This window comes from Ziziphus jujuba, chromosome 9 (assembly GCF_031755915.1).
Source record: "Ziziphus jujuba cultivar Dongzao chromosome 9, ASM3175591v1".
NCBI classification, from domain to species: Eukaryota; Viridiplantae; Streptophyta; class Magnoliopsida; order Rosales; family Rhamnaceae; genus Ziziphus; species Ziziphus jujuba.
Window position 1 is genome coordinate 7,554,482 of NC_083387.1, and position 25,698 is coordinate 7,580,179.

The following is a 25,698-nucleotide window of genomic DNA, read 5'->3' on the forward strand; positions in this document are numbered from 1 at the left end:
AAAATTCTATCGGTAGGAAGATTTGATTAAATACTGATCACAAATATAATTTTTATGGTCTCCAATATTTCAAAACCAACTCAATTTATTCAAATTGCTCAGAATCTGACCATTGCTATTACTCAAAAAAGGTAGTATGGTCCTTTAGAGACACGGTACAAAGAATCAACCACCTACAATTACTTTTAAGTGCTTGTTTGCTTGTTCTGTACCTGCATATACCGACTGTCGAGTAGGTGACAATATTTTAACAAAACAAAACTAAAGAAAAAAAGAAACTTATTTGGATGATGTCTCTCCGAAAACAGAATAGCAATGAGAATCGGGGATGGAAAGAAACAAAACCACAAAGCAAACAGGAGATCATCTTGAGCAACATGACAGATGACTTTGCTTGTCATTCCCATTTTTGACGAGACTGACTCGGTTTACGGTCAACTCGGCCTTGTAAGAATCAGAATTTAGGATTTTCCTGCTAACATTGTTGTAAATCTCTCTTATTACTATCTCAAACGCTGTTTGGACATTAGTAGAATCAAGGGCAGATGTCTCCATAAAGAATAATCCTTCTTGTTCTGCGAATTCTTTGCCTTCCTCCACACTCACATCTCTAATGTTTTCCAAATCGCACTTGTTTCCCACCAACATCCTTGCTACTGTGGTATCACAGTGAGCTGCAATATCATTCATCAATTAGATAGACAATAGAAATTCCTCGTAATATCCTTTCCGGGGACCACAAGCAGAAGACAAATAAATAACAACCACATAAATTTGTAAATAATAAAATGGAGTCAAAAGAATAAAATAAAGATTCACCATTAAATGTAAAAAGAAAAGACTGCCAAAAAAAATGACCAAATTCTGTCGGTGTATGTTTTATCACAGCTAACATTACTCTAGATGTATATTCTATGAAGTTTCTAAAAAACTACTATACAAGACTACGAAATAAACACAAACATCTTGCAGGTCATACAATTACAAGACTAATAATGCTTTGTTTAATGATTTATCAAATATTCTGAGGATTCAAGCCAAGTAAATTTTTCATAGAAGAATCATCGGCACTTCCTGTATTACTTTTCCTGTTCTCTAATATGGATTCACTTCCTGTATTAGTTTTTCTGTTCTCTAATATGGAGTCACCATCTGGAAAGATAACCATTTTGAAATCTAAGCTTATGATGCCAATAATTATTTGTGATTTTTTCAGCTATAGATAACAATTCCCTGTCATTTAAGCACTATGACGATGCAGGTAGGTTTCTCAGGATCAAATCCTAGGACATACATGATTTACAGGTTAAAAGGGTCTAGAACTACTACAAGAAAGGGAAAAGCCAACCAATGTCATTTTCTATCTGAATAGCTTCCACAATGCGAGTTTCTCTTCAATAACTTCATTCATATTAACATACATAAAGTATTTTACCAATATGCATACTGCAACCAGTTTAGTCACGACAAGTGGAGCTAGAAGAAGAGGAATTTCTTTCACCAGCGGCATTCTTTTGAGGATAAATTTGAACAGAAGTGGATTAAATATAACAAGTTGAAATATGAGTTCAAAAACTCTAATTGACTGATAAATTAAATATAACAAGTTTAAACATGGTAACATGCATTTCTATAAATATGTTAAACAAATTTTTTTTTTTTTTAATTTATTATTCAAGTATCAACAAACCGAGAAGTTTCCATATTCTTTATACGCAATAAACTATAAACTTATGGACTTGATTAAGACTTAATAACAACGTGCCTAGCAAATTCTTGTTTAATATCTTCTTCATGTCACTTCTCATTTTCTCCTTTTTAGCCATAAAAATTTCCATTCTGCAACAAGTTAAAATAGGAGTTCCTACTTCTCACATAGATAAACTAATCATTTGTAAATTGCGAGGCATATACCCATATAACAAACATTCTCACTCTAATAAAATACGCATTATCCACCAAAAAATAAAAATAAAAAATAAAAAAACGAAAAATAAAAAATAAAAAATCTAAATGTTTGTTCGTTTTTCTTACACTATCTCTTAGCAAACAAACGCAAACGATATAAAAAAAGAATGAGAAAGAAAAAAAAGGAAAACCCAGTGAAAGAAACTTACTGGTTAGCTCATCGATCCAGCGCTTGACACTCTCAAAGGTAGTCTTCCGACTAATATCATAGACGATAAGCGCACCAACAGCTCCTCTGTAGTAAGCAGAAGTGACGGCCCTGAAGCGTTCTTGGCCGGCAGTGTCCCAGATCTGGGCCTTAATCTCTTTGCCGTCAATTTCCACAGCCTGGGTCTGAAACTCCACACCAATTGTGGCCTTGGAGTGTTGGTCGAACTCGTTTCGAGCGAAGCGAGAGAGCAGGTTCGACTTCCCAACCGCCGAGTCTCCTATCAACACTACCTTGAACAAGTACTCTTCTCCTCCTGCTTCTTGGTCATCCTCCATTTTCGTCTCTCAGACTGCTCAAAGGAAATTGCTTTTTTCTGAGAATGAACATGTGGGGTTTCACTTTGACGTTGAGAAAAGGTAGACTCAGACACGCCTGCGTAATTGGCGGGTTCTGATGAATTTGGTGATTTTTTTTTATTTTTTTTTTTTCCCTCTCTCTCTTTATCTATGGGTTTTAGAATGTAGATGGCCCTTTTGGCCGATTGCCTTTTCTTATTTTATTTATTGACATACACAAAAGCATTATTTGTAAAGATTTTTTTTTTTTTTTTTGGGGGGGGTGGGGGAGTATATTTTGTAAAGATGGTTGGGTTGGTAAAGTAATAAATACTTTTTTTTTTTTTTTTTGGTGTAAAGTAACAAATGGGTTAGTGTTTGGCACTTTAATTGAAATTGAATATGTGACTATGCTTTAAGGAGATTTTATTTTGGATGTGACGACACCTTCCCTGGTCAGTGGTCACATAAATATCAACCTTAGTCTGTCGATAAAATACATTAGTTTCCTTTGTTTTTTTTTATTCCTATTATTTTTTGCTTTATTTCCCCAAAAAAAAAAAAATCTATAATTTTTGGCTCTCCATTCACTACCACTTATAACTTAAGTACTCTCTATGATATTTTATACTTTTTTTAACAAAAAAATCTAAATTGAGGATGGATGTTTCAGAAAATTTTCATTGATAATCATATGGAACAATTAAAAAAAAAATCATATACTTTGGACGGAATCTTAACTTGATTAAAATTAGTTTTTTAAGCAGTGTTACGTTTAATTTGAATTTATATATGTTATTCTCCTGTAAATTGTACTTAAAACAAATCGATTAAAAAAAAATTACAAAATTTATATTTATTTGACTCAAACATGTGATCGGTTCATCAAGTTGTAAAGGAAAGCGTAACATTAATTTTTCTGTGAATAGTATGTGGTCGCTTTTTCATCAAGTTGCAGACTGCAAGATTTATTGGACATTACTGAATTTGTTGATATGGCACAAAAATAGTTAAACCAAATTTAAGATCTTCCATTTCATAGAAGATAGATTTTATTTATTTATTTTTTTTGTGTTGGTATATTCTATAGTTGATGAAGATACAAATTATAGTATAGGATGGATGGCATTCAATCGTCCCTATTTATATTTGTATTGTATCTTTTTAATATAAAAAAGGGCAGAAACAGTAGGAAAAATTGGGGATTTGTGACAAAATTCAAAGCAAAACGAAAAAAACCACCAATAAATTTTGAGTAGGACTAAGTAGCAAAAACAATGAGTGAAAATTGATTTATCAATGTATAACATCCATTTTTTTATTCTTCTTGGGCTAAAAATATACAATTTATTATTATTATTTATATATTTTACTTTGAAGCTAGACAAACGAAATTTCTTATGGTAAACCTAAATAGAATGAAGATTGATCGAGTTGGTAAATTTATCATATTTATATTATTAAAGTTATAGATTTGAGTCATCTTCTTCTGCATTTTAATATAGAATAATTGAAATCTTAATCCAAAAGAATTTGAGTGAAAAAAAAAATCTTCAATTTAATCTAGTTAAATTATTATATTCACGATCTTAAAGTTTGTTTATATTAATTAATTAATTGAGTTTTTCTCATGGCCCTCACAAATATTAATGATGTATTTATTTGAAATATTTTAACTTTTTAAGTCAAAAATTTAAAATGATAAAAACTGAATGTTTATATTAGATTACCACATAGCGCTATGCAAGTTGATGATAATCAACACATGACAAATAGAAAATTTCTAATTAATCAAATGATTACAACGCGAATCAATCTGTTTTTGTTAACTTACAAAATGAAAGAGACAACTAATGCCTATCGAAGAAAAAACGAAAAACTAATGAGCTTGCTGCCCTCAAGTCACCCTCTAGGCCAATGAAAAATGCTTAAGTCAAAAATATACGCAAAATAATTTTATTTTATTTTTTAATAAAAAAAGGAAGTCAAAGTCAACCGATCCAGAAAGTTGACCCTGAACGGCGCTTGAGTTTGATTATTGCACCAAGCTGCGTGACATTATTTATGAGAGTTGAGAAAACAAGTACTCAACTTATAACATTATTAGAGGCAGACAAAAAATTACAATGGCTTATACCAAGCAGACAAGAACGATAATATCTACTATATATGTAACACCCCGTCCCAAATCGCACCGGAATCCGTGCACGTTGACCGTTGACCGTTGACCGAAGGGGTCAAAAGTTGACTTTTTGACTCGGTGGGAATTGCGAGATGACTAGGGTACCGTGGCGAAGTGCACGATGCCACGAGTTCGTAGACTGGTAGCACGTCGAAAACGGAGCTACGGTTTGAAAGTTATGGACGAAACAAGTTGCGGTCCAAACTGTCCAAGGGGTGCCGGAGTTGACTTTTTATTTATGGGGAATTGAGCTTTGACTCATGCATGGTTGTGAAGTGCTCGTCGATACGAGTTCACAGACTAGCGGCACGCTCAAAACGGACATCCGGTTAAAAAGTTATGGACGTTTGAAGTTTACCGGATACCGTATTATTTTAATATTTTTTTGGGTCAGTGAACAGTGAAACGCCACGTGTCAGTTTCTGATTGGTCCACGTGGCATGAACAGTGTCACGCAGGGTTTTAATTTTGAAAAACTCTCGGGGAAGAGAGAGAAAGAGAGAGAAGAGAGAGAAAGAGAGAGAGAGAGAGCCACCGCCGGCCACCGGATTTTGCCACTGTTCCGGCCGAGTTACTGTACACGCGCCGGACAGAAAGCTTGCCCACCTCATTTCCGGCAAAACCTCCAAATTTCACGGCGAACGGCCGCCGGACGCGCCCGGATCGGACGTCCGAAGTTTGGCGGCGATTTTTCCCCTCCACCGCCGGCCACCGCGAATCGGCACTGTTCCGGCCACTTTCCGGCCACACGCGCCTGACAGCCTTGATCCTCTCCTCATGTCCGGCCTACCCACCAAAAATCACGGCCATCGGACCACCGACGCGCCGGGTTCGGAGCGTTTTCCGGCGAGGGATCGAAAATCTTCAAACGGTGATTTCTCCGCCGTCCGACCTCCGTTTTGCTCACCGTCGGTCCCGTTGGATTGCTCTCCTCACGATCTACAAATCTGCAAAATTTCACAGCAAACGGCCACCGTCGGAAAATACTGTTCCGGTGACGGTTGCCGGTGACGTGGCGGCCTGCCGGAAATTACTGTTCCGGCGAGTACCCGAAAATTTCGGCCAGCTCCAGTCCGCAGTGTTCGACCTCCTGAATCCGAATCCGGCTTCCGTTTCCACCAATTCACGACGGTTTGGGAGAATTGCGGAGCCGAAACTCGAAAAGCTTTCCGGCGAGATTCCGACCCCGTCGGGTTCGATCACCGGAAAGTAAGACCGAATCCGTGATCCTCATCACGCGAGCTTCGATTCGGTATATAACTCGTAACCCTTAGATGTCGCTTGGTGTTCGCTCCCCGGGTATCCATTTGGGAATTACCCGAATAAAATATTAATATTTTTGGTTTGTGCACTGTGGTTGTTTAGGTGCACGCGCGAGTAGTGGAGTGGATCCCGAGGAGGATCTTAGTTGATTTGCGCTCTCCAGGTGAGTGACCCACCTTCAAAAATTATTTTGGGCAATTAATTAAATTTAATTGGTATTTAATTTAGTATTTAATGATGCTCATGTGGTGTGGTTTAATTATGATTTTAATGCGGTTTAATTTAAATTATTTGTTATGCATGAGCAAGGTATGTTTCGGTATTAAATTTTACGTGGTTTCAAATGTGATTTCTCGGGCATAATTGGGTTAAATATTTTATGAAAATATTTGGTTAAATTTTATAAATTATGCCCGCGGTATTTTTATGGTTGCATTTCGTATTTCGAGAAAATTGTGGTTTGTTGGTTATCAATTGATTCGTACCGGGTTATTAAATAAAAATATGTGGGATGGTGTTTGTGAAAAATTTGGTATACTTCCCACGGTGGTTTTTGGAAAAAACGGTACGGTTGGTTGTGTATGTTTATTTTTAGACGCACTCATACAGTATTGGTGTTCTGGTGTATGGTGTATGGACACGTGGTAGTGCGCGGTTATTATCTGGTTTAGCGCACGGTTATTACTTCACCCGTGAGTTGCCATTGGACCGTGGGCAGGCAAGGTTATTGTTGCGCAATGCCTTCAGTTCTCAAAATAATTAGTTTTTTTTTTTTTTGGGTAATTAAATAATTGCTTCCTCACAAATGATCCATTCTATAGCTATATATATATATATATATATCTTAAACCATTATAAATATAAACCCCCTAAGTTAAAAAAGACTTATTTGACTTAAACACATGAAATCAGACGACTTTCTAGAAAACTTTTGCTTGATGTTCCTCCACTTAATATGGTGGTAATGAAGCCTCCTCAACCAAAGTCAAAATTATCAGCTCTATGACTGTGTCATCCCCATGTACGCCCACTATATCAAACATCAATCTCGCTTAATTGCCTCTATAATAGCAAAGAACCTCATAAAGAAAAATATACCAGTGGAGCTCAAAGATCAGCTTTAGAAGAAACAATTATTAAAATTATGGGTTTGTTTTACATTAATATCATTTTCTTTCTACTTCTTTGCACTACTTTTCTTGCAGAATCTGCTGACCCTCTAGGAGATTTCTGCAACAAAGACACTGAAATTAGCAAAGGAAGCCCAATTTCATCAAACATAGCTGCTTTGTTGGCAAAACTTGTTTCCAACATTGCCTCAAATGGTTATGTTACGACTTCCTATGGCAAAGACCCAAACCAAGTCTATGGCCTGGCTCAATGCAGAGGAGATGTGGATACCAAAGACTGCTCTGCTTGTATCCAAGATGCAGCCAACCAAATCCGACAGCGTTGTCCGAACGAAGCCGATGCTAGAATCTGGTACGACTACTGCTTTTTAAGGTACAACACCAAGAATTTCATAGGAGAAATCGACACCTCTTATGGCATATTCTATTACAACATTAATAATGTGTCTGACCCTGAAAGCTTCAAGAAAGCACTGGGAAATTTGGTGGATAAGGTCAGAGCACAAGCCGTTGAGACGAAGAATGAAGGGCTAGGAAAAGGTGAGACGAAACTCTCGGAGTTCGTGACCCTGTATGCGTTGGCACAGTGCACAAGGGACCTCTCTAAGATAGATTGTGCACAGTGCGTGGCCATTGCTGTGGGGTCTTTCGAAACCATTTGCAGAGACAGACAGGGGTGCAGAGTTCTGTATAGTAGTTGTTATGTGAGATATGAGCTCTATCCGTTCTTCTTCCCTATAGGTTCAAATAATGCATCTGCTTCTCAAAACCAAATTGTCGTGGTTTATCCATAGCTTATCCAATCCATATATATATATATATATATATGTATGTGTATATATATGTATGTGTGTGGTGGGTGTGAAAATAATGAACGTTTTCAAAAGGAAAATGTTAGTTTCATTCGTGGAGGTTATTAGTGCAGTTTGTACGTAGTTTACGAACTACGCATTAACGAGTAAAAGTCGCATTTGGAGTTTGTGTTTGTGCTTTGTGTTTATGTTTTTGGGCCACGGAAGAAATAAGGGGAACCAACAACGGTACTCAAAGAATCAAAACTCTTCTACCAATTAAACTATTTTCTTGAGAATTATAACATTGGACCATAATTATGGCAATCAACATATTTGTTTTTTAGTTCTGTTATTTGATCACAAATGAGATTGGTTCTTTATTATGTTGGACTTTTTAAATTAAAAATCTAATATGGAAAAATAAATTATTATGGAAAACTAATCAAATTGTCAGTATATATTCCAATAGTAATAAATAGCATTTTTTTTCTTTCTATTTTATGGATCAAATATATATATAGTTGCGCTTCTTACTCTTCTCTTCTCTCTCTCACATTATTATTATTATTTTTAACAAACCGTCCAAGTCACAAGAATACTTTATATGTGCTATATTTGTCGTCACTGTCATATAATCAAATTGCTCGCATTCCGACCACGTCAACCACCATGTGTTAAGAGTAATGTCTAATTTTAAGAGCTATCCTTCTATTTGCATCTAAAACTTGGAAAATACCCAGGCTTATGCTTATGCTTAATTTGATGTTGACAGTTTATTGCTATATTGTAAAAGACCATTTATATTCATTCCAAATTCAGTTTTTTTATTTACAGCCCCAAATTCATTTACATCATTTCAAGTAATCAGTAAATCGTTGATATTTACATGCATGGTACACTCATATATAGATATCTCCACCGAATGTGTTTTAAGTTTTCCATTTTTCCTTTTTCTGATCGCAGAAAAAGGGAATCTGATCATGTAGAATATATATGTTGCTCTGAAGTTTTTATTCTTCATCGGCAACTTTGATTAGTTGGCTGCTTTGCCATAACTTCTTGGAAATGGGATAACGTCTCTTACATCAGTCAGGCCGGTGGTGAAGAGAACCATAAGATCAAACGAAAAACTGAATCCAGAGTGCTTGACCGTTCCATGCCTGCGTAGATCCAAGTACCACTCATACTGCTCTCCAGCCAACCCCAATTCCTTGATCCTGCACCAACCATTTACAACAAACTACAATTCAGTTTTCATGCTTTTATCATTAATAACCAAGCTTCTGGGCATACAACTCAATTGTCATCGAGCAGGTCATATCAAATAGAGATCAGATAAAGAGTAAGAAGCAACGTTGGAGTTTAGTTGACATGGTTTCAAGCAAAAAGAAGATGCACAGCTTAGGTGTAAGAATGAATTACCTTGCACTTAGCACATTGAAACGCTCCTCGTTTTGGCTACCTGAAATGAGGGTTCCAACCTACAAACAAATACATCATATCCAGCTTCATCACCAACCTGGTAGGCCCTTGGTGGTTTTGTGAAAAAAGAAAAACAATTTTTGGTTACCTTTGGTACAACCATATCAAATGATGCAACTGTCCGTCCATCATCATTAAGACGTACATAAAATGGCTTAACTTCTTTTGGATGATTGTATACAATTACAGGCCTTTTATACATTTCGTCAGCCAAATAACTGCCATTGCATTAACAGTAGATTAAGGTCCACATTTACCATGCTTAGCATATATATATATATATATATATAGATGTACATATCATACCACGACAAGCATACCTTAGATGTTCTGTTGTTAGTGCAGTGCCCCATTCGAGTTTTGTTTCGAATGATTTATCCGTAACCTGAGAGGTAAAACATAAAAACATGTGGAAAAAAGTTGCTGATGATGTCAATTATTGTCAGAATGACATATCCGAGTATAACTTACCTTCTTTAGAACATCTAAAGCCTCGGTATAGGAGATTCTCTCGGATGACGAAGTTGATATCACTGATTTTAGACGATTAATGCTGGCATTATCCATTCGTTTTATGACAAATTTCATGTCTTCTGAACAATTTTCCAAAACCGATTTGCAGAGGAAAATGAAAAAGTCATCTGCACAACTCATGGCATCCTGGAAAATCCATCAAACATTGTAAGAAGGATAAAAGAGTCTAACGTGGAATTTCCATCGAGAATGATTCAAAGTTATTTTAGAGAAACAACAGAGATAATAAAAGTTTAAAAATTGAAACAATTTCAGATGCAAATTGGAACTTCAGTTTGAAGGTAGATAGAACGTGCATGTGAATAAGAGGAATAACAGAACACATTAATGCTGAGAAGTGTGAAGGTATACCTTTAACTCTGAAAAAGCCATTTCCATATCAACCGTCCACATTTCTGCGACATTCCTTTGTGACTCTGCTCTATTTGCTCTGAATCTGGGTCCAAAGGAATAAACATTACCAAGGGAACATGCATAGCTCTCGAGATGCAGACGACCAGAAACAGTTAGATATGTTGAGCGAGGGAAGAAATCTTCAGGGAGTTTAGATTTATCATCTTTTATAGAATTTTTTGATTTCAAATTCTCTCTTGCTTCCAATTGTGCCGCGAGTTCATTTGTCTTTTGTAAATCACGAATTGCAGCAGCTAGTGCTTCTCTATTGCTTTCAGTTCTCTTCAGTTCCTCAACTATATTACTTTTCTCCCTTGCAGCTGCCTTAATAACATCTAGACTAACACCTCCAACATTTTCAGCTGCACCTGGTTCTCCCTTTTTATCTGCTTTGTTAAATAGAGTTGAAACCTGGAATTTTTCACTAAATCCTTCACAGTCCGTGATTGTCATAATAGGTACTTCAACCGAAAGAAATCCATGGTTTTCAAAGAATCTGTGAGTCGTGAAATCCAGGCCACTACGTATCCGCATAACAGATGCTACCTACACAAAGTAATCGATTGGAAGAATTATCTCACTGAATCATGTAAAGAAGTATTTTGATCAGTGGGTTAAGGGCAATTTAAACCTCCAATAACAGTTCTTTTACTATTGCTGTTACATAACTAATCAACAAGTGCATAAAACAACATGGTTGGAATACTAAGAAGGTCACAATTACCTTATCTAATAATAATAATAATAATAATAACCAGTAAGCCAGAAAAAGAGAGAGACAAATAGCAATGGGAGATGCAAATTACCGTAGTTGTTCGAGGTCGAAAGTGGGAACAATCCCTTAACATATTCAATGGTAATCGTTTCTTGGACAACGGATACTTTTCACTGTCCACTGTTCCTATATGAAGTACTTTCTCAACTTTAACCTCGATGACCTGTTTTCCTTGCAACGATGACTGCGTCAGTTCACCATCTACCAGGATACAAGTTCCAGTAGGAAGTACCTTGCTTGGGGGCGCTAAAGAGGATTCTATAAGGACCTGGGAAGTTTCAAATACCAATTCAGAATGTTAAAAAAATAAATAAATTAAAAAATGAAAAAGTGAAAAAAATAAAAAATAAAAAATAATAATGATTTTTATGCAACAATAAGATAAGCATATATAACTAAAAACATTATGTATTCGATCATCAAAATTTTTATTGACTATTACCCCTTTTTGTCATATAAACTCAAACAGGTGGTTAGCATAATTCATGGAAAGCAAGAAACAATCCACACAAACATACCTGAAGAGTTGCAACACAGGAACCATCACTGACTTGCAAAATAGAAATAGAAGGAAGAGGGGGCTTAGGAACAACAACAGCCGGTTCCAACTTATCACGAGAAGCGGCAGGGGAATGACTACGACCCAAAGCTTTTATGAGAGAACGAATAAAGGGTATTCGGGATTGAAGAATTTCCACACAAGTTACGTCCTTATCCTTCGGCCCTGTATCACCAACCCCATCACCATCGGCTGGGGCTGCCACGGCAGGCCGCTCTTTCTTGAATTCCTTGGAAGATTTGACCCACCCTCCGATCACAACTCTTTGGCCAATCAAACCCAGACCGCCATCGTCGCGATCCAAAATGGTTTTCAAGATTACCCGGTTGGAGTACTTGTGAAGGTTCAGGGGCAAAACTGCCGGGACTGTTTCCGACTCCATTTTCCGATGAAATAAAAGGAAGAAACAGAGTAAGAAGAAAGTTTTTTTCGAAGAAAGTTTTTTTTCTTTTTTCTTTTTTTGTGGGTATTATTGGTAGAGTTAGAGAATAAGAATGGGATTAGGATGGTGAAGAAGATGGACATGGTGGGTGGTGGAGATATAGGAAGAGGAGGGGAAAGGATGCTTTGCTTGGGAAAGTGATTATGGCAAATGGAGAGGTTGGGAGTTCAAGGAAAGGGATTGTTTCCAAGGTTTTTTGACTTGCGCTGATTGATTATAGAGAGAGAGAGATAGAGAGAGAGGTGTGGGTGTCAAGGTTTGGTATTCTTGGAAGGTTGGGCAATCTCGCGGGAGTTTTATCAAATTTTCCGAAAACTCTTTCTGACGGAAAACGGCGGAGGCCTAAAATTCTCTTTCACAAGTAATCGTTTTGACTGTTTTTTGGGCCGGGTGTTTGTGAGGGTTGGGTACGTCGAAAAGCTACTACTACCAGATTATGACAGGTTTTTTCTATATACCATACGAAATATTCCGTATACACTCCCACTCTTTTTTTTAAAAAAAAATTGGTATGGAAAGAAATAAAAAATCAGTCTAAATAATGTTTTTAAAAAGGCGCAATCGTAACTCCTTTCCAAATTTATGTTTCTTGGTTTTATCCTTGTCTGTTTTCCAACAACAGGAGTTTGCATATTTAAGGTCCATTTGCGAATAATTATCACTTTTAACTCATTTTTTTAATTTTTTTAAATCATTAAATAGATGATTTTTCAATAATAAAATTATTAAAAATTATTTTATCTTTTTATTATCAAATTATACAAAATACTTTTATCCATTTCAAAATGATTTAAATATTTTTAAAATCATTTTCAAATGGGCTTTTAAACCGGGCTATACAAAAAAAGTGCAATTTTGCATAAAGGCCATACCAAATCTAAAATTTAAAGGTCTATTTTGCCATTAGATTTTAAAATAGTTTTTTATTCTATATAATATAACATTATTTTCAAAATAAAAGATTATTTGTTTGACTATCCGTTTTTAAAAAAAAATTTAAAAAATAAGTTAAAAAAAAAATATTAAAATAATATTTTTTATTTTTCAATTTTGAAAATTTGTTTTCAAACATCACTAGCCAAATACCATTGTTTTCAAAAAACAAATAAAAACAATTTTTATTTTTATTTTTAAAAATAATGTTTGAAAATTGAAAACAAAAAACATGATCAAACATGACCTAATATCTTTTGCTTGGTAATTTTTTCTTTTCATTTTTTTTATTATTTTTTTTATTTTTGGTGGGTGGCATTCAAAGAATTAGTCTCATGAAGTTAAAAGGAAAATATTGGTTCAAGGCAACTTCCAAAATTAGGGGAATACAAAGATTAGTGTAGATGGAGCCTTATTAGATATTCAAGGAATCGTGGGAATCGGGATTGCTGTTCTTGAAAATAAATGAAATTTGATGGCAGTTTTGGCTTCTTCTCTTTTTTTTTTTTTTTTTCAGTTAATAAAGCTAAAATTACTAGTGTTTCTCAAATAAAGTTATCTATTATTCACGATTAGAACATATATCTAGATTTTAGTTATTTTTTAATTGATGCATTGCCTTTAGATTCTTATGAGTCTTCCATGGAGGTTGGATGATATAAACAATTGTTTTGTTTCTTAATGAATGAAAGTTTTGAATTTCATTTATTTTTCTGTTGTAAATTGTAGCAACTATCCCCCAATATTTTCGACGTGGTTGTCTTTTTATATATAAAATTAGAATTATCAGATTCATTTATCAAATTTTAAGATTAAGTTTGGTTGCCGTAGTACCCTTTGATAAACATATTGTAGCCCATAATTTTTTAGTAATTTGAATTTTTAAGGTGTATAAAGTTTGTTTTCTTCTCTATGGAGAACCATCCTAGTAGTTGGAACCTATCCTTACCAGTTACCAGTTGTGACCCAATTCATAAATCTGGAAGTTTTATATTTTTCTAATTTATCATTTACTACACGTAATTGATGGTAGCTCCATGCTTAAGACCCGTAGAGGAAATATATTTCTTAATATTATTATTCAAAATTTATCAAATATTAACATAAAAAATTTATGAAATGATTGATGAGTAAAATATTAATTGATATATTTATATGAGTTAATATGAAAAAACAACTTTTTTTAAACTATTGATAAATGAATTTTTAAATAGATAAATAATTAAATATTATTATATTATTTAATAGATAAATTTAATGAATACTTTCTTAACTAAAATTATAAATTGGATGGTCTATTCTACGGCACATTATACGAAACTTGTTATATGGATAAATAGAGTCCATTTGCTATAGCCACTTAAAATTGTTTTTGAATTTTACCTTTTCTTATTTCAGTAACAAGCCAAGGATAAATTCCCCAGCTACATACACCCCACACCTTTGCTTACGCGAATCTCAAGGAGACAATTATTTGTCTGCACAAACAATCTAGCTTGTTCCAATATCTCTTCTAAATTTTCTCAATTTTTTAGTGCCTCTTCCAAGTTGAGATCCTTATTCTAAAGGAGAAAAAAGTTTGTATTTATGCAAGCAGACGAATTCTGTAACAGCATTTTCTAAGTTTGAATTTATATTTCTAAATTGCTTTTGTTGAGAACTGTATGAAAATAATTTAAAAAATGCAGATTAAAAGAGTCCAAACTCCCATTCACCATATAGATACTATAAAATAGTCTATCTCTCTCTCTCTCTCTCTCTCTCTCTCTCTCTCTCTATATATATATATATATATATAAAGTTTTGTCCTTTTTTTTTTTTTTTTGGGGGAAAATATCAACCAAATAATAACAAAGATATATTGAAATGGGGTGTGCTATGACGATATCTTAATTAATAATTTTAAAACTAAAATTTAATTAGGGCAGTGGCAACGCAATCCTTAGCATTTGTTGTGATTTTAGTATTAGAGCATATTTTACTAGACTTTGAGATATATAAATATATATATATATATATAGATATAATTATTTTTCTATTAGGATCTTTATTGTTAATATTGAATTATGTTAAAAATAAATAGTTTATATGAATATTATAAAATATTAAAATTCTAAAAAAATAAAATGAATTCTATATAAATTTATATAAACTTTAAATGTATTTTAAAATTTTAATTTTGAAGTAATCTAAAATTAATAAATTGATTAAAAAGAAAAAGAGTAAATGATTCAAATTAACTGAGAGTATCTATGTATCAGGCAAGGTGCACTTCTATGTTTTAAAATAAAGTTCATCCTTTAAAAATTTTTTAGCTGAATTAGACATTTTATTTAAATAAAAATTGAATGATTGTTAAATATGCATCTTACCTTTCCCCCCCCCAAAATTAAAGATGGATCTTAATTGAATACTACAAGGTGCATCTTTTATTTTTTTTTAGATTTGATCTTCCATATTAAATCAAATATCTTTCATTTAATTACTACACAAAAAAAAAATTAAAAAAATAAAAATTCAAGATCTTACATAAGAATTCTCTAGGCAATTTTAAAACCTGGATGCCCCGGGAAGGCCCTAGATGCTGTTTTTTTTTTTTGGTGGGTGAGATGTCTCATAGTCATCAAAAGGCAGGCAAATGATTCTCTGACATAAAAATCCTCATCTAGGCTGCGGGTAAAACAATATAGATATTGTAGAAGCCCATGGACAATTTGGTCAATTGAGCAGAAAAGATTCCAGAAGTCCCACGGGTTCGCCGTAGCACTGGCAAGGAGCAAGGCCGATCTGCCGGATGAGGAGGAACCTTTGTAGATGTGCCAACTCTGGGTCTTGTGGGGGTCCCTCATGAGATTTTGCCACTATTTCTTTTTACAGTCACTACCTTTTTCTTTCACTTCCATATCTCTCTCTCTCTCTCTCTCTCTTATCCTTCTTCCATTACATTCACATTCTTCCCCACATTTTCATTTCTCAATTCTCATTCATTCTCTCAAAGAAACCCAAAAGCCAGAAACATGGCCATGGCACTTAAATTACTCTTGCTCTTCTTGACCTTAAGTTTTGCTGCATATGCCATAGAAGGTTCCTTTTTTTTTTTTTTTTCCCTGAATTACAAATTTAATGTTTTTCTTTTTTACTCCTTTTCGTGTTTCACATCAACTAAGATTTCATTGAAAACTTCATTTCACTAATGTTTTTTTTTTTTTTAATACTGAATTTTCAATGTAAATTTCCATTATTTACTGAATTGAATTCATGTTCTGCCAAAATTTATCAATCGTGTGAAGTGGTCCTGTTGAAAGTCTTTTTTTTTTTTTTTTTTTTTTTAATTTGCATTTTGGTTGCTGATGGTTTAATTTGTGGTTTGTTTAATCAAAGACGTTGTATAGGTGGTCTTTCATTGGAGAATTATGCAAAAACAAATTTGTTTATTGTACTTTTGTTGTTAAACTCTAAGCTCATAAATCATAACCACGTTTTCTTCAATGATACAGTAGAATCCAGAACTCGGGTAGTATTTCCTTACCATCAAAGGGTCTCTGCATTTTCTCCACCGCAAAAAGAATTAGCTACGCAGGTGAGTGGTAATTAAGTAATGAATTAATAAGCTTACATATGAAACATACAAAATTGTTCATTTTTTTTAATGGGGAATGATAATTCTTCTCCATTTTTGAGATAATAGGGTGATAGCGAAGTTATGAAGAATCCAAGAAGGCTAATGATTGGATCCACAGCACCAACATGCACTTACAATGAGTGTAGAGGGTGCAGATACAAGTGCAGAGCCGAGCAAGTCCCGGTAGAAGGAAACGACCCAATCAACAGCGCATACCACTACAGATGTGTTTGTCATCGGTAAAATAATTAAGATCTTAACTAGTTATATCATATTGTAAGTTTGAGTTTGATGAGTACCACTGATGTGTGCTCAAGTCGATGAATGAGAGAGATCTAAATTCATGCAGCAATATATATCACAAGAAATCCCAATAAATTTGTATTCACTGTTACATTAATTTAGCTAGCACAATTGTTTTAAAATGTCATAATTTAGCTTCTCCCTGTAATGTATGCTTAGGATTTCTGATGATAAAAAGACTGCATGAGAGATTTTGGGTTATTCTATATATATATATATATATAATTCAATTTAAAAAAGAGTGTTCTCTATTAAAGTTTTTATTTTTTATATTTTTTATCTTTTACCTCTATGAAAGCTTCCCATTCTAAAAGAAGATCCAAAATGCCCACATTTTATTTCCTCCATAACATGATAAAAATATCTTCTTGTTAATATGTACAAATAATGCATGCCATATACATAAATGATATGAAATCTCACTAAAAGGAAGAAATTTCAAAACCCCAAATAGAGTGGGATGGTAGAGCTTGTTTTTAGGTCGTAAAATGATGAATGGAAGATGGTGGTGGTGGTGATTATGGAGATGAGAGACTGCAAGCAGACACATGGGAAAGTGGTCCATGAAATGGGACATAGGTGGGAGCAAAGGTTCACATGGGGAACCTGTATTAGTCTATTAGAATCCAATTAAAGTTTGCACAAAATGGCAAAACTGGATTCAAATAAGTGACACAACCTTCCAAAGGCATAGAGGTCCCTTTTTCAGTGTATATACAAACAAACAAGCATTGCCAATGTAAACCCGCGCTAAACATTAATTGCGCTTTTAAAACCATCATGCACTTGGCCTCTCTCTCTCTCTCTCTCTCGTAGTTTCTTTTCTTCTTCTCTTTCAGGAATATTCTAGTGCACTGCTCACTCACTCTCTGCTCGGTTACATCAATTTCTGATGCAAGTAAATACACACTCTTATTTGATCCTATTCACTGGCTGCTTTTTGGTCCCCTATACGCTAAATTAATAACAATAATAATATATCTTCGTATGAAAGATATTCCTACTGTTTAGTATAAACGAGGGCTCAAAACTCATATGCCAAACCAAACCACACTGTTTATTCTAACAAAATTTTTTAATTCCAACCTCTCTGCTCCCAATATGCCAAAAAAAAAAAAAAAAAAGGAAAAAAAAGAGTTTTCTTTATTTGCTTTTTTACCATGCATGACCTTCACTTTGGTTGACACTCCTTTTTGTCATGCGCTACATGCTACGTTACGACGAAGAATGCATTCGTATAAACAGAAAAAAATAAAATTTTCGTATTACTTGCACAGCCCAGCTTTTAATTAATATACAAATTCTACCAGTTAAAGAGGGCATTCGGCAGACTTCCCTCAATCATTGATGCTACATATTGATGCCCAGATCCCACTTAATTTAAATGTGGAATATTATCGCAAGTTGTAACATTATATACATACACACACATATATATATATATATATAATATTATCAGTTTATCAGTTTTAATATTGATATGTACACTTCATCATATTGCTACTTTATATATATATATATATATATACATAATTGCATGCAATCGTACTACTTTGACGTTTTTTGGTATATACATCCTGTCACCATTTCAAAATTCAACCATTAAATATGTGAAACTATAATAACAAGTAATCTGCTTTATTGAATTGTATGCGTGTGATCCTGGGCCTGTTTTTTTCAGCACAGTGAATTACACAATAGGAAAATCCTCTATTAAATAATTCATGTACATATTAATCAAATGAACCATATATATAAGAAATTAATTGGTAATGTTAACCATATCAATGTGTTCAATAGATATGATATATCAAGTTTCTTACAAGACGATGTGGTACATTTATTTCAGTGCCACAGAGGCAAAGCAGATAATCTGGTAAGAATTAATACATGGTACTTCTCATGTCTTCCGGGATAAGGTTGAATACGGTAGCTCCCCATGATATCGCTACCACCCAATTCCAGTTTACACATAAACAAGAAGATCGTAGCACATAACGTCATTATATATATATATATATATATAATTTTGTTATGGTGAGGGACATGATCCACATTATGGTGAAATGAAATTCTTGTACATCCTACTAACTTTAGCAGGGTGAATAAAATGAATCTATACAGCCGGGCTGTATATGGTTTTTTTATATTTTCCCAACATTTTCATTGGGAGTTTGAAATTGATAGAGAAGAAGAAAAAAAAAAATGAAAAAGTTTTCCTTATTGAGCTTGGAGGAAGCGAAATATGGGGTCTCTAATCTGGCACCCAGTATGTTATCCATGATAAGTCTTGAACATATTATGTATCATCAGCAAGGACAGTACTGAGAGGATAACATGAATGATCTACCTGACTTTTAGACCCACTTCTGCCCCTGCCTGTTCCTTTACTCTGTATGTGCATAGTACTCTCTCGATCAGTATAATACCCTCGTGAATATGGAAACAGATTCCAAATCTTTGTTTCTTTTACTTGTATAGACCCCTAGTTTTTGTTTCCTTTCTTCTTTTATTTATTTTATTCAATTTTTTTTTCCCCTTGGTGATGGATTAACGATTTTAGTTTGTAGCAGAAAATTTGGTTGAGTTTTAAAGACCTTTTTGTCTTATAAGAAAATACTGATTAGTTTTTGCCTTTACAGTTTCCCTCGCAGTCTTACTAATTAACTTATTATATCATTTTCCTAACTAAACACAGTTAAAGTACCTAATTTATTTTAAAAATGATGCATACTCTAAATATACTTCTCGAATGTTACCTTAAATAGTCAAAGGCTCGGATCTACAACCTCTGATGGGACTTGGGAGGAGATGGGTTTCATATATATTAAGATCTTTGGCCAGGAGTCGAAAATATATGTGTGTGTATATATATATATATATATATATTTGTGAAGATTTATAATAGCTCGAACATGCATGTGGCCCAACAAGCACGTTGTAATTGGGTATTTGGTTGCACGTTGCAGTTAATTGTCTTACAATTTTCTTAAAACTATATCATATATATATATATTGGACCATAAAACTATACTAGATTTAATTAGATCAACAACAAGCATTTATCATATCATCGATTCAATAAGAAAAGTCGATCAGGATACAGATCATAGAGATGAGGTTGAAGACCCTTCAATATATATCCTACTAGCCCACTGAGATCGGCCTGATTTTTTATGGGTCGAAACCCTTTTGGGCTGAAGCTTTATAATTTTGCTCCTTAAAAAATAAAATATAAATGAAAATAAGAGGTGAGAAGAATATCACGCAATTTTATTTTATTTTTTGTTCACAAAAAAAAAAAAAATGCTTGATAGCGGTTTGTGTGTTTTTGTTTTTGTTAATAAATATCTTGTTCACTCATGCATTTTCTTTGATCTTTTGATCATTAATATATGGTCAACAAGAGCAGGCCAAGGACCATTTGCATGGTGCCGAATGTGAGATAGAATAATATAACACGATTGATTAATCTCTCAAAGTATTCACAAGAACATTTAATTAACATCCCATCATATTCAAAGACAATTGCAATGTTTGAGAGGTTTCAGCCTTTTTCACACCATTAGTCAATTAAACGTTCAACTACCCCAAAATGGTTTTCAGATTAATTACATGCACTTTGAAATCTTATGCATATAAATTATAATAAAAACATTCAAAACAAAAAGAGCTCACGAGATTGATTAAAAAATGGGTCACAACCATATAACAGCTACACCAATATCAATTCGCAAAATTATAATTTATTTATTTAGTTTTTCCCAAGAAAAAAAACAAAAAAAAGGAGTCGATTGAATTTGCATATATAGGCCATAAGTCACGTGGGATCTTGATCTTGTGGTGAAGTAACACGCACTATATCTTTTCACGCGGTTTATTTATTTATATTTTTGTGATCCGAATTTTTTCAAAAATAAAATATAAAATTAGTTTCAAATTGTGGCCAATCCAGGCCGACATTGACAAAGCCTAGACTTCTCCTCTGCTGGGTCAAGTCTCCTACTATATAGCTTTTTACTGTTACAAATGTTTTTTTAATTTTAATTTTTTGGTTAAAAAACCATAATATTAGCCACACATTCCGATCCCAGAATGCATGGAATATCTTTGAAAACTGAATATCTTTGAAAACTTCAATGCTGATGCTAACAACACGATTAAAGAAGTCCACTTTCGGTCTCTGATAAGGTTTTTATTTTTGATACTGACCCAAACCTTTTTTATAATATCATCTCCCTAAAGCTTAAAACGACTATAATTTCAAAGTTAAAAAGGAATGGCTTTGTAAAAGTTAAGAGACAATCAATTAACATGTCAAAACTCAAAAACGATTTATAGTGTTTCTGAGGTACATCTTTCTTCCTTTTCTTTTTTTTTTTTTTTTTTTTTTTTTTTTGGGGCTGGAAAGCTATGTCTTCCATCTTATTTTTCAGGTGAATATCCTTTCCTATATACATGATAATATATCGCTTTTGGGATCAGTATTACTGATAGCAACACAACTTATAAATGTTGATAATTGAACAGTTCTATTTAATTTTTTAACAATTTTTTTTTTTAAATTTTTTAAAAATTGCAGACAATAGAATGCAAATAATTTGTTTTAAACCTGACCCGTGAAATCCGGAGAATAAAAAAAAATAAGTATTAGAGGAAGGAAAGGAAACTAGTGAGCATGAGAGCTAGCTAGCTAATCTAAGTTGTATTAATGGTCCTATAAATCCAATTTAGCAGTTGGCTTTTAAAACTTTATTCTTACATAATAATATATATTAGAAATCCAAGATATCCTTTTTAATTTTATTTACTTTCGATTCGATATCTTCCTAAAATTTGATTATTGTAGTGCTTGTTTGATAAACTCGAAACCAGCTACTTTTTTTTTTTTTTATTTAAAAAAAAAAGGAAGATACCCAAATGAAATTGTTGTCAATTAAATAGCGATTTTGTTATTGTACTACACGAAAGCAAATGTGTTATTTTCATTTCGTTTAGAATATGGGTGGATGTACATATATATATATATATATAGAGTTCCGTTCGTCCAATTAGAGACAAGTTTATTTTTTATAAAAATTAAAACAGTTGACACTGGAGGAAGATAAATTCCATATGAATACATCACAAAAGATTAATTAGCTCATTCAAATATTATATCTATAGTTTTGAGAATTATAATTTAAATCTTGAAAAATATCTTCTTAATGCCGCATAACTCAGTTCCTCCTTCGCTTTTTGCCGAATCACTGCTTGGGGAAGTCAGAAGGAAAGGAGTTGCAGATCGCCTCGCTGGTTGATAAGACAAAAACCAGCAGTAAGGAGGAGAGGACTCGTTTGTTAGCTTAGCTGGAGTGCACAGAGCACAAAACTGAAAGACTTCTTATCCTGCCAGTTGGTAGAAAACTTTACACTAAGAACTTTTACTGCATACAACAAAATAGAGTTCTGATTATTTGTTGATGTGTTTTGTTTTGTTTTATTTTGTTTTGTTTTTATTTTTTTTTATGAGTACTATTATAAATACTAATTAGTTTATCTAGCTATTTATCAAAATGAAATTATGTGATAAGGTGATATATTTTTATTTTATTGATAAAATTTTAATATACTTTAAATATAGATAATTGAATCATTTAAAAAATAAATACAATTGAATATAAATTTATAATATAATAATACTAATTATTTGATTAAAATTTTGGTAGATAAATTTGCACCTTTAGTATTATACTACTATTATTGTTTTATTATTATATATCGGTAGAATTTGAGAAGTCTCTTGAACCTGAAATCTCACAAGAAATGAAATGAAGTTGGAGCTAATTAACTAGCTAGACCTAGAGGCATCTATTTTTAAATTGATTAAAGAGGGTATAATATTTCCACCAAATTAAATCTTATATATGAATCTAGTTAAAAGAATTATCACAAAATCAACAAATTTACATTATTATAGTTTTAATTGAAAGTTGAAACACGACTATATTTTTTAATGTATAATTCCCATAATCAAGTAATCAACCAAATAAAGGTCAAAAAAATAACTAACACCAACATTGGTTGACTGTCTTATTTGAATAAAATATACTTATGGTAATCAGGAATAAGATATAAGGTACAAATCAATAAAAGAAGAAGATAGAGACAATCTCATTTGGGTTGTTTGGAACTACTTATTTTTATAATACCAAATCTATATTTATTGTTGTGGTATCTTTTTCCCTTCCGAACACGAATCTCATTATCGCTTTGAAAGAAAAGCATCCTTAAGCTCGAATTGATTACTTTCTCAAATACTTAATTTAAATTATCTCATAGGAAATCATAGATTTGGGACAAAGCCCTTTATTCAATGACTCAAAATGATCAAGAACCATCAAGTTTCAAGACCCTTTTCTTATTCTTCGGCTTTTCCTCATATCCTTTCTCCAGAATAAATTAAACATCTCAACGATATTCTAAAGCAACCTCCTATTATTCATATGTATTATTTTTTTATTATTAAAATTGAAATGATGATAATGATAATATCTTATTCCTCTCCCTATCATGAACATTGGATCAATGATCGATCATCACACTTTTATAATATTATAAATCATTAATTTAACAGCATAATTTTGAAGAGTATACGCTTTGTGAAGAATGTAGATCGTTGACAGCCGCAAACTCCAACGCGTACGTAGAATTGTATATAAATAATATAAATATATATACAATGCGGCTTTACCAGAAACCTCACGCCCACGACATGGCATGCCCATAAATGATTTTGTACGTTTTAATACTTTATATTTTGGTTAAATCACACATTCAATCTTTAGTTTTAAGATATTTTATAATTCATAATTTATTTTATATGAGTTTAAGTTTCAAATTGAGAAAGAGAGAGTTTAAAATTTTGAAAAATTAATTAGTTTTTTCAATTTACAAATAAATATAAGTAAAAAATTTAATTCATTGATCAAGAGTAAATTAGTTAATTTTCTCAAATTTTAAATTTTCTGTTAAATAAATTTTAAATTGAACTAATATAAAAAAGAATTGTAAATTAAGAGACTAATCTGAAACATTTAAAAATCGAAGGAAAGTATAATTAGACCATTTTTAATTAAAAATATATATATATATATATATATAATAAATTAAAAAAAGAAAAACACTAGAGGAATCATTGTGAAACCAAACATATTTGCATACTTGTAGGGTTTAGTTTAAATACCCTCATACTTTTAACTATTAGTCGTAGACATGATATAACAAAAAGTGTTTGATTGAGATGTGATTCAGTGAAAGTAAGAAAAAAAATTTCTGGCCAAGTGAATGGGATGGAATTTGAATATTCTGGATCAATCTTGTTGTTTTGACATATGTATTCTCTTTTTATCTAAATGTAGACAATCACTCTCGTCTTTTCTGCAGAAGATGAAGGAAATTAAACAAACTACTATAACTGATAATAATGTTTGTAGGGGATTCCGCGGCCAAGTTGATTAGAAACGTAAAAAAGTTGACTTCAAACAAATATTTCTCTCTATAAATAACTAATAAAGGTTTTTTCTTTTTAATTGAAAGTGTGTATTTTAGTACCAGGTTTTAAACCCAAGACCTTAGAATTATCTTCATCATCACCAACTAAGCTATCCAAAGAGACGACTAATAAAGTTTGAAAACAAGGTTTGGTGGCATTACTTTATTGGCTGCTAACTATTTTGCGAATTGCATTAAGCATTTCATATGTTTATATGCATCCAAAAACAAAATATCACTTACTTTCAGAAAAAAAAAGTGAATTATGTGCATATAATGATGGACGTTCTATTTGAGTTTATTAGATTATGATTATGAACCAAGAGAAGGATTTATTATTTTTGCTCCTCTTATATTTAAATAAATTTAGTTTAAAAAAAATAAAATTTGGTTTGTAAAAATTTTGAGAAGTCTTGATTTGATCATAAAGAAGACATGGTCGATGTACTTTTACTACTAAATTGTTTTTTCTTGGACACTTTACCTCGTTCACTTTATTTTACACCCCCCACCCCTTTTGTGAAAAAAAACAAATATGGGAGGAATAATGAAGCATTTCATTTGTCTTTTTTCACCCAAAGGAATAATATATGGAAATTATGTGTTAAAGTTAATTTGGACCCTATCATATATGTGATAGGGGTGGGGAATTCCAACTTTGGTTATTGTAAATAGAAAAAAAAAATTATTTTGCTTGTAAATGATGTGAAAAAAAAATATATTTTGTAAATTTGGACCTATTATATATATTCAAAACTTCAAAACGTGAAAAAAATTAGTGTAAATGATGAAAAAATTATTCCAAGGAATAAAATATATTATATTTTGCTTGAATTATTATTATTATTATTATTTTGGGGAAATTTTGCCCAGATAATTTTCTAAAAAGTAAACACACACATATATACGTATATATATATATATATATAAGTTATAGTTAAAAATAAAGATTAAAGAGTTATACTAATTAATATTTCAAGAGGAAGTACAAATAATTTGATATGCACTTTGCACCACTAAGTTAAAAATAAAGATTAAAGAGTTATGCTAATTCATATTTCAAGAGGAAGTACAAATAATTTGATATGCACTTTGCACCACTTTCACCAATATATATATATATATATATATATATGCACTTTGCACCACATACGACAAATTATGTTTTATAGTGTACTATATTTTTAAGTATATTTGATCTGCACTTTATCGATTTACATAAAAAGCAGGGTATCTGTAAATAGGGTACTAGGTAATTAGATGCAAATATTATACTACTAGGTAAATAGGGTCTCCATT

The 25,698-nt window shown here is 32.5% G+C and overlaps 4 protein-coding genes across 5 annotated transcripts; 2 read left to right on the plus strand and 2 right to left on the minus strand.

Moving 5' to 3' along the window:
• Window positions 1–67: 67 nt before the first annotated feature.
• Window positions 68–2,652, minus strand: LOC107426751 (ras-related protein RABA5c). The gene is made up of 2 exons (XM_016037019.4): window positions 2,118–2,652; window positions 68–674 (listed from the first exon to the last, which is right to left on the minus strand). The coding sequence occupies exons 1-2, from the start codon at window positions 2,452–2,454 to the stop codon at window positions 364–366; spliced, it is 648 nt and encodes a 215-aa protein (XP_015892505.1). The 5' UTR covers window positions 2,455–2,652; the 3' UTR covers window positions 68–363.
• A 4,221-nt stretch (window positions 2,653–6,873) lies between these two features.
• On the plus strand, window positions 6,874–8,166 carry LOC107426750 (cysteine-rich repeat secretory protein 55). Its single transcript, XM_016037017.4, has one exon. It carries the CDS (start codon window positions 7,044–7,046, stop codon window positions 7,821–7,823), a length of 780 nt encoding a protein of 259 aa, XP_015892503.1. The 5' UTR covers window positions 6,874–7,043; the 3' UTR covers window positions 7,824–8,166.
• A 439-nt stretch (window positions 8,167–8,605) lies between these two features.
• LOC107426749 (asparagine--tRNA ligase, cytoplasmic 2) lies at window positions 8,606–12,393 on the minus strand. Its single transcript, XM_016037016.4, has 8 exons — window positions 11,526–12,393; window positions 11,039–11,275; window positions 10,191–10,778; window positions 9,777–9,965; window positions 9,626–9,690; window positions 9,394–9,523; window positions 9,246–9,304; window positions 8,606–9,040 (listed from the first exon to the last, which is right to left on the minus strand). Exons 1-8 carry the CDS (start codon window positions 11,946–11,948, stop codon window positions 8,857–8,859), a joined length of 1,875 nt encoding a protein of 624 aa, XP_015892502.3. The 5' UTR covers window positions 11,949–12,393; the 3' UTR covers window positions 8,606–8,856.
• Window positions 12,394–15,558: 3,165 nt separating this feature from the next.
• LOC107426653 (EPIDERMAL PATTERNING FACTOR-like protein 9) lies at window positions 15,559–16,941 on the plus strand. Of its 2 annotated transcripts, none has more exons than XM_060811449.1 (3): window positions 15,559–16,025; window positions 16,442–16,521; window positions 16,630–16,941. In XM_060811449.1, exons 1-3 carry the CDS (start codon window positions 15,959–15,961, stop codon window positions 16,804–16,806), a joined length of 324 nt encoding a protein of 107 aa, XP_060667432.1. In that variant the 5' UTR covers window positions 15,559–15,958; the 3' UTR covers window positions 16,807–16,941. The 2 variants fall into 2 exon arrangements, with proteins under 2 accessions (XP_060667432.1, XP_060667431.1); XM_060811448.1 differs by having other exon boundaries at window positions 15,562–16,025; window positions 16,439–16,521.
• Window positions 16,942–25,698: the final 8,757 nt, after the last annotated feature.

Bases quoted from the DNA above. Each gene is read 5' to 3' on its own strand.
- LOC107426749 (XM_016037016.4), bottom strand. From the start codon at position 11,948: ATGGAGTCGGAAACAGTCCCGGCAGTTTTGCCCCTGAACCTTCACAAG. The intron at 9,691-9,776 runs GTAAGTTATACT...TTTACCTCTCAG, and splicing joins CTTTAGATGTTCTAAAGAAG to GTTACGGATAAATCATTCGA. The intron at 9,305-9,393 runs GTAACCAAAAAT...ATTTGTTTGTAG, and splicing joins TTGATATGGTTGTACCAAAG to GTTGGAACCCTCATTTCAGG.
- LOC107426751 (XM_016037019.4), bottom strand. From the start codon at position 2,454: ATGGAGGATGACCAAGAAGCAGGAGGAGAAGAGTACTTGTTCAAGGTA. The intron at 675-2,117 runs GTAAGTTTCTTT...ATGATATTGCAG, and splicing joins CTGGATCGATGAGCTAACCA to CTCACTGTGATACCACAGTA.
- LOC107426653 (XM_060811448.1), top strand. From the start codon at position 15,959: ATGGCCATGGCACTTAAATTACTCTTGCTCTTCTTGACCTTAAGTTTT. The intron at 16,026-16,438 runs GTTCCTTTTTTT...TCAATGATACAG, and splicing joins TGCTGCATATGCCATAGAAG to TAGAATCCAGAACTCGGGTA. The intron at 16,522-16,629 runs GTGAGTGGTAAT...TTGAGATAATAG, and splicing joins AAAAAGAATTAGCTACGCAG to GGTGATAGCGAAGTTATGAA.
- LOC107426750 (XM_016037017.4), top strand. From the start codon at position 7,044: ATGGGTTTGTTTTACATTAATATCATTTTCTTTCTACTTCTTTGCACT.